The 10,905-nt window shown below is 38.4% G+C and overlaps 2 protein-coding genes across 4 annotated transcripts; both read left to right on the plus strand.

Annotated features, from left to right (window-relative positions):
- Nucleotides 1-40: 40 nt before the first annotated feature.
- Nucleotides 41-3,367, plus strand: LOC135166019 (uncharacterized). Its single transcript, XM_064127930.1, has 2 exons — nt 41-375; nt 2,799-3,367. The coding sequence occupies exons 1-2, from the start codon at nt 180-182 to the stop codon at nt 3,143-3,145; spliced, it is 543 nt and encodes a 180-aa protein (XP_063984000.1). The 5' UTR covers nt 41-179; the 3' UTR covers nt 3,146-3,367.
- A 670-nt stretch (nt 3,368-4,037) lies between these two features.
- LOC135166006 (splicing factor 3B subunit 1) lies at nt 4,038-10,652 on the plus strand. 3 transcript variants are annotated; one of them, XM_064127907.1, is made up of 7 exons: nt 4,038-4,287; nt 4,527-4,705; nt 4,787-4,873; nt 5,112-5,238; nt 6,393-6,472; nt 6,562-6,729; nt 7,245-10,652. In XM_064127907.1, exons 1-7 carry the CDS (start codon nt 4,260-4,262, stop codon nt 10,521-10,523), a joined length of 3,948 nt encoding a protein of 1,315 aa, XP_063983977.1. In that variant the 5' UTR covers nt 4,038-4,259; the 3' UTR covers nt 10,524-10,652. The 3 variants fall into 3 exon arrangements, with proteins under 3 accessions (XP_063983977.1, XP_063983979.1, XP_063983978.1); XM_064127909.1 differs by lacking the exons at nt 4,038-4,287; nt 4,527-4,705; nt 4,787-4,873 and adding an exon at nt 5,785-5,866 and having other exon boundaries at nt 5,196-5,238; XM_064127908.1 differs by lacking the exons at nt 4,038-4,287; nt 4,527-4,705; nt 4,787-4,873; nt 5,112-5,238 and adding exons at nt 5,266-5,534; nt 5,785-5,866.
- The last annotated feature ends 253 nt before the right edge of the window (nt 10,653-10,905 follow it).

Below are 10,905 nucleotides of genomic sequence, written 5' to 3' on the forward strand. Positions count from 1 at the left end.
GGTTAGAGAGAGGGGAGAAATAACGTGTGCATGCGCAGTCAGCTGTGTTTGAAGTAGAACGTAGTGATGATTTTTTTTAATGAAAAAGTAGACCGAACTGTCTGTTTTTTAGGTTAAAAATCGTTTTGTATTTGTTGCTTCGGAGGAGGGAAATTGTTCAGTGGAGTTTTGGGATTGAGATGAGGAACTACAAGAGAAAAACCGACAGACAGAGCTGGAGTTCAACGGATATGGCACAAGCTATTGCTATGGTTGTTGAAAAAAAATTGGGAATTAATAAAGCAGCACAGTTATTCAATGTGCCAAGTACTACATTGCAGAATCGGGTTAAAAAGTATCAGAGTGGATGCTCGTTGGAGGAAGCTGCTAAGAAAGGTAAAAGGGTGAGAGGTGATTGATCAGGTTGATGTCATTTGTCAGGATTTTTTTTGTCTGAAAGTGCTCATTTGGGGTTGAAATATTTGCGAGTTAAGAAATATCCTGGACAGTGATGGAACAAGTTAATTTGGACTCGTCATTAAGTTGAAAGTTTTCTCGTTGCAGTGATTCCACAATAGGGTGGCCCAAAAAAGGAAAACTTTGAAATTTACATTTAAAGTTTTGTCTTCTGATGGGATAGCTGATGAAATATTAGTGTGAATTTTTTCAGGATTTTGAAATTGTTTTTTGAGGCGGCAAAGGGTTCTCGGAATTTCACATAATATAGATACGTAGAGAAACGAAAAAAGTTCATATTTATTATTATACCTGGAAATTATACGAATTTCGCAATTCTCTTCTCCAGCATGCATCACGAGAAGCCTAAGAATATTAGTATTATTTTTTGCAATTTTTATACTTATTTTTCATGGCATAAAAAAGTACGAAATTAGCTGAAAATCAAGGTTTTGGATGGCTTGTAAAAGCGTTCCAAATTATCCGATTTCCTTTCCGATTCGCCTGCATGGTTATCCAACTATTGTACTATCATCTCAACTAGAAAACTAATATTTTTCTACATTGTGAATCAAGGAAAACTGCATTGGAAAATTTTAAAATTTCTGGAAACGGCAGGTGCTCGGATTATCTGGTGCTCCTAATGAGAGCTGTAAAATGAAATGGAGAGGGTCAGGTAACCGTCTGACCCTTCACTGGCACGGGACAAAATCTTTTACTACAGCCAATAAATAAAAGTGTACCCTTCATTGCCCATGAGTGAATTTTTAATTTTTCAATGATTTCGATTAAAAATTTACATAGTGGAATGCTTCATATCATGACGAATCTAATGAAATTTGATTCGTAGGAATAGCTTCATTTGAAGTAAGCTTACTATATTTCAATCCTTATGAAATTTCAATAAATATCGATAATTACAAAGTTTTGTCACTCTATCGGGGAAATATTTCATGATATACGGTAAATGAGAGTTTCTGATCAGTTGAGCCCAATGTTCTAGGTGAAAGACATAAAAAACCAAAATCGTTATGCAAATTGCAATGAAACTTCCTCTGAAATACAATATTGATATTTTTTCGTATTTGTCAATCGGTTGCCAGCCTTTAATATGAAATAATTCATAAAAAAATACTATTAAAAAAATTGAGTCAAAAAAAGACGAATGTATTTTCCATTTGGAAAAAATTGTTATTTCAATTCATTATTAAGTGAATCCGTCACTAACGTTCAAGAAAAAATTCCACAGGGCTCGTTTTACATAGCTTTACCTTATGTTTGTCGAAAATTCAGTGGAATGGATAGGCAAAGGTTTTTTTGGGGTACCTGGAAGATGTCCCGTGCACCGACTGAACACTTTTATGACATACCTAGCGAGAACCGCCATAAAGTAATTTGACTTGTCATCAAACTTAGTGACTGCAAACTGCCAGTAGGTCAAACATTTTCTTCAAACTTTGAATAGCGTTTGCGGTGGTTAAAAACATTTAAAAAATTTTGAAAAAATTCACATAAATGTTTTATAAGCTACCCTATCAGAATAGAACACTGTAAATGCAGATATTTAAACTACACTTTTCATGGGCCACCCTATTCCACAATGAACACCAGATATCTCTTCTCTGGGGTTGATTTGGTTCAAAGCAATAGAATTTCTCTGGAATCGAAGGACTTTCATTTATGGGAAGAGCAAGAGTATTTCTGTAGCGAAGTGGTAGAACGGGATGAGTCACTTTGGACTGTCGACCAGTTGTTGATGAATATCTCGAGATCTAGGAAAGATAGAAAAATGTTTATTCGACCCTTTTTGTGGAAGGAAATGGGAGCTACAACAAAGGTCATGACGAAAATTTCACTATCTCCCCTAGATTCGGAGATATCGCTCAAAAATGTGACTCAGAGACTTGTCAACTTATCTCGTTTTACTTTGGTGTACTTAAGTGCATCATTCATGAGAACAAGTTTTTCGTCAATTAACGAAAGGGAAGAATTGCTGAGCTGGAGATCATATTACGTTAAAAAAAAAACAAACTTTATGATTCTTGTGATGAACAGATATGACTTGACCCCAACAGCTCTTTTGTTTGACCCAAGCAAACATAATTCGTAAGATCTTATCTATCCAATTAGTTCTAGTAATTAAAACTTATCTCAAGAAATAAATAAAAATCAATAAAAAACATTCTGTCCATCAGTGTAGACCCAACTTGTTACAACTCCAGATCTGTAGACTGAAGTTTCTAAATATTTTTCCTCACCTTAGCCTCAATTCAATTATTCATAAATTAAATTAAGTGTATCAAATGTATTGAATTGTTATTATTCACCATTTAATGTTCTTAAATTGCACTGAAAAATTTCAGGTCTGGGAAAATTTAAAGCAATATTTACTGAACCACAAGAGAAATGCCTCGTGGAATATATCCAACAGGTCCAAAAAAACAACACCGAAAAATTCACAACAAAAGACCTGAGAAAACTTGCCTACCAACTGGCCGAAAAATGTAATGTGCAGCACAAATTCAACGCTGAAGATGGAATGGCAGGATTGGACTGGTACACCGGCTTCATGAAGAGGCATCCGGAGCTGTCATTTCGGAAACCGAAGAGCTCTGACGATTACCCAGACCATCACGACTGCCTCGAAATCATTCTAGAAGAGCCTGAGGTGAAAAGTGAACCAGTAGATCCACCCAAATCTTCCCTATAACACACATAAACCCTTATCGAACAACTTCAACGGTTTAGGATTAAGAGATACCTATGGTACATTATTATTTTCATTATCTGTCGCGTATTCTATATATTAAGTCTTCAGTATTATTCAGTTATTCATGATTATGTGGGGTCATTTTTTTTATTTATTGTGACGAGGATTCATTAGGTAATTGAGCTGATGTGAATTTTAAATAAAGCAGTGGAATAAGTGGAATATTCGGTGGATTTTTCCTTCTTCCCTTCGCACATTTCCAATCAATCATTTAATTCGTTAGAAAGATATATCGAAAGTCATAAATTTCGATAAAAAATTTGTATACAATGAAATTCAGTAGCAAAGTGGTAAAACAAGATGAGTCACTTCTGACTATTGATTAGTTTTTGATGATTATCTTGAAGTCTAGGAGAGATAGACAAATTTTCATTAGAACCTTTTTTGGGGAGCGAATCGAGAGCTACAACTAATGTCATAACAACAATTTGGCTATCTCTCTTAGATTTGGAGATATCGCTGAAAAACTCGGCTCGAGGATAATTACACTTATCTCATTTTACCCTGTAACTACTGAATTATAATTCAATTTGATTAAAAATTGTGAACATGACATGTATGGTATATTGTCCTTTCTCATTATTTTTTTCTTAATAAATACAATGCAACAGAGGTAACAGGTTTATTCAGGTGTTGCCAGTCCTTCGAATAATCCAAGAAAGCAAAAAATAATTGTATACAATATCATAAAACTGTAAATAAACATACTTTATTTCTAAACAATTTCTCAATAGTGCTATTGTGGCCTTAGTTTGTTTACAAGAATACCAGTCAACAATGATATCCAATTCGAATTTTCCCGCTGGATGGCGTCACGTAGAGCTTGGTTGCTGAATTCACTCGAGTCGTTAGCTGAACTGATCTGATCATTCTGAAGGTTTTTTTCGGAGTAGACGTAATTAATTGATTAATCAGAAGTGGGCTAAAGGAATAAGTGATCAGTGGGTTGAGAGAATAGGAGTAGGATTGGTAAGAGTTCATGGGCTAGTGATTTAATACGAACTGAGGGTCAATCAGGAAGTGTTAGGGCTTTTGAAGCTAGATTAGAGGCATCATGGACTCCATTCCACGAACACATGAAGGTAATTAGCCATATTACCCCCTTCAATCCACGTTTCAAGATACTTAGAACATCGAAAATTTTCGATAATTCCTGGGGGGAGATAATTTATGAGAGAGAATTGCCGGAGACGATCGGCGGCGAAGTTTCTGGGATGTTTGACTATTTGAGGTTATGTCGGCGCAGCGTTGCAGCGCTTGGGTGCCTTCCACGATTTATTGGCAATGATAATTGATGATTTTTCTTTCTTTTATTTTCAAGACATTGAAGCACAGATTCGGGAGATACAATCGAAGAAGAAAGAGATACAGAGTGTGACGACTGAGAAGGAGCAGGTGGGCCTTGGGAAGACTGGCTTTTATGATCAGGATATTTATGATGGCACTAACAACAAATATGATGGATATGTCACGTCTATTGCTGCCAACGATGAAATTGAGGTGATTATTCTCTGGTATTTGTTGTTTATCGATGTTTATTTTATGAGATGATGGCTAATTCATGAATTGGGATAATTCCAGGACGAGGACTATGAACCCACAGCGTTCTCAACGAAACAGAGGTCTGGATATACAGCCCCTGCAGCACTTCTCAACGATGTTGCACAGGTGAGAATATATTTTTACGATATAATGTTGAGTAATTTTATTTCTGAAGACAAAAACAAATTCTTCAGACGTCTTGAGGTAACTGCTGCAGTTTCTGATCAGTTCGATCAATCAATCAGCTCAAATCATAGTTGTTAATAATTAACTTAGTGATCGGAAACTACTCATGATCAGAAATTCCCAAAGTTACGTAACCTCCCATTATGTCTTGTAATTCAATATTTTTAAACAATTTCAGAGTGAAAAAGAATACGATCCGTTTGCAGACAGACGTAGACCAACGATAGCAGACAGAGAAGACGAGTATCGTCAGAAACGTCGACGTATGATCATATCGCCCGAGCGAGTTGATCCATTTGCCGAAGGTTTGTTATTAATCCCCAACTAACTTAATTTATCCATTAAATTAGTATTAAGTGAGTCTATTAGACAAGATCAATCATTACCAATGCAAGAATGTACTTAGCTAAAAGTTGTCAAATTAATCATAATAAATTCTTGCATTTTTCTTTTTGAATGAATGCCTGAGTGAATGGACGTGTGTGTGAGACGAAATATTTAGTTATCAAAGTTTGTACTAATGTATGAAATTTGTTTTCCAATCTTAGTGAGGGTCTGCACATTTGGAATCATCCGCTTACCCAGGCTACCTATGTCCAAGGTTAAAAAAAATGAAGATTCACGCGATGCAAATTTTTGATTAAAACTGAGACAAGACATTTACCAGTAATTTTTATTATTTTTTTCTCTCATTGTTGAGATTATGGAAATGTCGGAGTTTCGTGTCAATAGTTTGCATAGATATCATTTATTTGTTTATTTAAATATTTAATACAGATTTACTAGTATGAGTGGTTTATGAATGAAATGAAAGACAAATTAATATTAACGAGAAATGAGTTGATTTTTAGATGGCATTTGAATAAAATACGTGGAAGAGATGTGAGCAGGACATAATGTGATCGCTGTGCGACCAATAAGAAACCCCATCACGTACGTATTTATAATGTGCCCTACTGGATACTGTTAACGCTCTTTATCCATCACTCAAGTCTTAAAATTAAGTAAATTCAGTAGCGAAGTGGTACGACGAGATGAGTTGATCTATCTCTGAGTTAAGTTTTTCAGTGATATCTCCGAATCCGATATTTATTGTAGCTCTCGATGCGCTTCACAAAAATGGTTGTGAAGAAAATATTTCTATCTTTCCTATGTTTCGAGATATTCATCAAAAACTGCTCAACAGTCAGAAATGACTCATCTTCTTTTATCATTTCGTTACTGAATTATCGTTTGATATTTTTAAATTAAATTTATCATGACTTGAGAGAGATAGGGGGCTAATTCAGTAATCTGCCTCAAGCATCAAGAAGACGAATTAATGGGCATTTGAATTATTAAAATCGAATGACTAGGGACTCAATTTTATTTTTCTATACAATCAAGAGACTTTTAATTATTATTAGGGAAATCATAATTAATTGTTGCGCTTTGCGTGACTTTTGATTGGTGGTTACAGGTGGAAAAACACCGGACATTGGGTCTAGGACTTACACCGAGATTATGCGAGAGCAGTTGCTCAAAGGAGAAGAAACCGAGGTGAATTCGATAGTTCAAATTTTTTTTTTTTTTAATTTATAATCGAAGCAATGATGGAAATTTGAAAACAAGTCTTGGTTTTTTTGCAGTTGAGAAAAAAAATCGCAGAGAAAGCTAAAGATGGCACTCTCAAGGCAAATGGTGAGCCAAAACCCGCCCCTAAAAAACGAGGTAGATGGGATCAGACGGAGGATGCACCAGCTGCGAAGAAACCCGCCGGAACAGTTGCCACACCAACTTCTTGGGATAATGCAGATGTAAGATAACATTTTTTGCTTCTGAATGACAGCCTCTGATTTGACTGACTTTTCGATTCTCTCATTTCAATTACAAGTCGAGTAAAATGTTATGGAACGCGAAAAACTGATGTTTTCAAATCGCTAGACTGACGATTTTTTTAAGGTTCAAATGCATGAGAAATATCCCAAATAATCTCGAAAATATTAATTATTTCTCGATAACAATTGAGTTATTCTAACTAGATAAATGAAACTCGACAACAATTAATTCCCTTTTCAATTGAAACTCTGATGAATCTGTCCAGAAGCCAATTACTAATTCCATTGATAAAAATTAAACGATCTAAAGACAAAATTATGAAAAACAGTTATCACCCCGTGTCCACCAAATACGAGTGCTATTTTTAATATCCTCAGTCTCGTTTTTCCATGCCAAGAAATCTCTCAAATTGAATCAAAGAAATATCCAAGTAGTTATCCATCATGATAACAATCCTGACCACGGAATCCACTGACCAAATAAAATTTTCCAGGTAACCCCAGCAGCAGTTCGATGGGACGAGACTCCTGGTCACGGAAAGGGTGGTGAGACACCAGGAGCAACTCCAGGTGTTTCCACGCGCATGTGGGACTCGACTCCCGGTCACGCAACCCCCGGAGCAGTAACCCCAGGCCGTGAAACCCCTTCTCACGATAAAGTTATAACAAGCCGAAGAAATCGTTGGGATGAAACACCGAAAACCGAGCGTGAAACTCCGGGTCACAACAGCGGTTGGGCAGAGACACCACGAACTGATCGAGTAGCAGGTGATCTAATTCAAGAGACTCCAACCCCATCAGCATCAAAACGTCGTTCAAGATGGGATGAAACACCATCGAATCAAACCCCAGGATCAATGACACCTCAGACACCAGCAACACCTCTAACAACTCCCCATCAAACAATGATGACACCCAGTGCTGTCACCCCAACAGGACCGAAGGCCATGGGCTTAGCAACCCCAACCCCTGGTCACTTGATGTCAATGACACCTGAACAACTGCAGGCGTATCGTTGGGAGCGTGAAATCGATGAGAGAAATCGTCCCCTCTCTGACGACGAACTTGACGCCCTATTTCCACCTGGTTACAAGGTCCTCCAGCCACCAGCTGGCTACATACCAATAAGAACACCAGCTAGAAAACTCACAGCAACCCCCACCCCCATCGCTGGCACTCCTCAGGGTTTCTTCATCCAGACTGAGGATAAATCTGCTAAGTTTGTGGACAATCAACCGAAGGGAAATCTTCCTTTTATGAAACCCGAGGACGCTCAGTACTTCGACAAACTCCTGGTGGACGTTGACGAGGAGTCACTGAGCCCTGAGGAGCAGAAGGAACGGAAGATCATGAAACTTCTCCTAAAAATAAAAAATGGAACCCCACCGATGAGAAAAGCAGCCCTGAGACAAATAACTGATAAAGCCAGAGAATTCGGTGCAGGTCCTCTGTTCAATCAGATACTGCCTCTGCTGATGTCACCAACATTGGAGGACCAGGAGCGTCATCTTCTTGTCAAGGTGATAGACAGAATTCTCTACAAGTTGGACGATCTTGTGCGACCCTATGTACACAAAATTCTCGTTGTCATTGAACCCTTGCTGATCGACGAAGATTATTATGCTAGAGTTGAGGGCCGTGAAATCATCTCGAATCTTGCTAAAGCAGCGGGTCTCGCCACTATGATATCCACGATGCGACCGGACATTGATAATATCGATGAGTACGTTAGAAATACAACGGCCAGAGCTTTTGCTGTTGTTGCATCAGCCCTGGGAATTCCCTCATTACTTCCCTTCCTGAAAGCCGTCTGCAGGAGTAAAAAATCCTGGCAAGCGAGACATACGGGTATTAAAATTGTCCAGCAAATAGCTATTCTCATGGGCTGTGCTATTCTTCCACATCTGAAGAGTCTTGTGGAGATCATCGAACATGGATTGGTTGATGAACAGCAAAAAGTTAGGACAATAACAGCTTTGGCTATTGCTGCACTTGCTGAGGCAGCAACACCTTATGGTATTGAGAGCTTTGATTCTGTTCTCAAGCCACTGTGGAAGGGTATCAGGACCCATCGGGGCAAGGGTCTTGCTGCTTTTCTCAAGGCCATTGGATATCTCATACCCCTTATGGATGCAGAATACGCTAATTATTATACCAGAGAAGTCATGCTGATTCTCATCAGAGAATTTCAATCTCCCGATGAGGAGATGAAGAAAATTGTCCTGAAGGTGGTGAAACAGTGCTGTGGTACTGATGGTGTTGAAGCACAGTACATCAAGGATGAGATTCTTCCGCACTTTTTCAAGCACTTTTGGAATCATCGGATGGCTCTTGACAGAAGAAATTATCGACAGTTGGTGGATACAACTGTGGAGATTGCTAATAAGGTCGGGGCTTCGGAAATTATCAATCGAGTTGTGGATGATCTCAAGGATGAAAATGAACAGTACAGAAAAATGGTGATGGAGACGATTGAGAAGATAATGGGAAATTTAGGAGCTGCTGATGTTGATTCGAGACTCGAGGAACAGCTCATCGATGGAATTCTTTACGCTTTTCAGGAACAGACAACTGAGGATGTGGTCATGTTGAATGGATTTGGAACTATTGTTAATACACTTGGAAAGAGGGTGAAGGCATATCTTCCACAAATCTGCGGTACAATCCTTTGGAGATTGAATAATAAATCGGCAAAGGTCAGACAACAGGCGGCTGACTTGATATCCAGAATTGCTGTTGTCATGAAGACCTGTCAGGAGGAGAAACTCATGGGGCATTTGGGTGTTGTATTGTACGAATACCTTGGGGAAGAGTATCCAGAGGTACTTGGTAGCATCTTAGGAGCGTTAAAGGCCATTGTCAACGTCATTGGAATGACCAAGATGACACCACCAATCAAGGATCTACTCCCCAGGCTCACGCCAATTCTTAAAAATCGTCATGAGAAAGTTCAGGAGAATTGTATCGACCTCGTGGGAAGAATTGCCGATAGGGGACCTGAGTACGTCTCTGCAAGGGAGTGGATGAGGATCTGCTTTGAATTGTTGGAGCTTTTGAAGGCTCATAAAAAGGCCATCAGGAGAGCTACGGTCAACACTTTTGGATACATCGCCAAAGCCATCGGTCCTCATGATGTTCTTGCTACACTTCTGAATAATCTTAAGGTTCAGGAGAGACAGAACAGGGTCTGTACGACTGTTGCCATTGCCATTGTTGCTGAGACCTGCAGCCCTTTTACCGTTCTCCCAGCTCTGATGAATGAATACAGAGTTCCTGAACTCAATGTTCAGAATGGTGTGCTCAAGTCACTGAGCTTTTTGTTTGAATATATTGGAGAGATGGGGAAGGATTATATTTATGCTGTTAGTCCACTCCTGGAGGACGCTCTTATGGACAGGGATTTGGTACATCGTCAGACAGCTTGTGCTGCCATTAAACATATGGCACTTGGGGTGTATGGATTTGGATGTGAGGACGCTCTTATTCATCTTCTGAATCATGTGTGGCCGAATGTCTTTGAGACATCACCACATCTCGTTCAGGCCTTTATGGACGCTGTTGATGGGCTCAGGGTCGCTCTGGGACCGATTAAAATACTTCAGTACACGCTGCAGGGACTGTTTCATCCCGCTAGGAAAGTTCGCGATGTTTACTGGAAAATATATAATTCACTTTATATCGGTGGACAGGATGCACTCGTCGCTGGGTACCCCAGGATTCTCAATGATCCCAAGAACCAGTATATTCGGTATGAACTCGATTATGTGCTGTAATTGGGGATTTCTTTCTCAAAGCTGACGTCTGAGGAGAGTAATCACGAATAATAGTTTCTTATTCTTTAAACAATATATTTAGAAATGTTCTTGTGGATTTTATGTTTAATATAATTGATCTATATGTAACACTGCTTTCGGATTTTTTATTTCACCTTTCATCCGGATTTTTTCAGGATCTCTGACGAGTTTGCGAATATTTTTTGGGTATTTTAGTATTTGGAAAAATTTTCTCTGTGAAATGTTTCAATCCGTTATTTTTTTAAATCCAGTTATTATAATTTTTTAAAGTAAATTTGTCCATCTTGTTGTTAAATGATGGCAGATGAAGCTCTAATTTGTCACTAAAAAATGAAAAACGTAATTTCACTGAAGTCAAACA

Source organism: Diachasmimorpha longicaudata, chromosome 9 (assembly GCF_034640455.1).
Source record: "Diachasmimorpha longicaudata isolate KC_UGA_2023 chromosome 9, iyDiaLong2, whole genome shotgun sequence".
NCBI classification, from domain to species: Eukaryota; Metazoa; Arthropoda; class Insecta; order Hymenoptera; family Braconidae; genus Diachasmimorpha; species Diachasmimorpha longicaudata.

Coding starts and splice junctions, on each gene's coding strand:
- LOC135166019 (XM_064127930.1), top strand. CDS start 180: ATGAGGAACTACAAGAGAAAAACCGACAGACAGAGCTGGAGTTCAACG. Junction 376..2,798: donor GGAGGAAGCTGCTAAGAAAG/GTAAAAGGGTGA, acceptor GAAAAATTTCAG/GTCTGGGAAAATTTAAAGCA.
- LOC135166006 (XM_064127907.1), top strand. CDS start 4,260: ATGGACTCCATTCCACGAACACATGAAG. Junction 4,706..4,786: donor CTGCCAACGATGAAATTGAG/GTGATTATTCTC, acceptor GGATAATTCCAG/GACGAGGACTATGAACCCAC. Junction 6,730..7,244: donor CTTCTTGGGATAATGCAGAT/GTAAGATAACAT, acceptor AAAATTTTCCAG/GTAACCCCAGCAGCAGTTCG.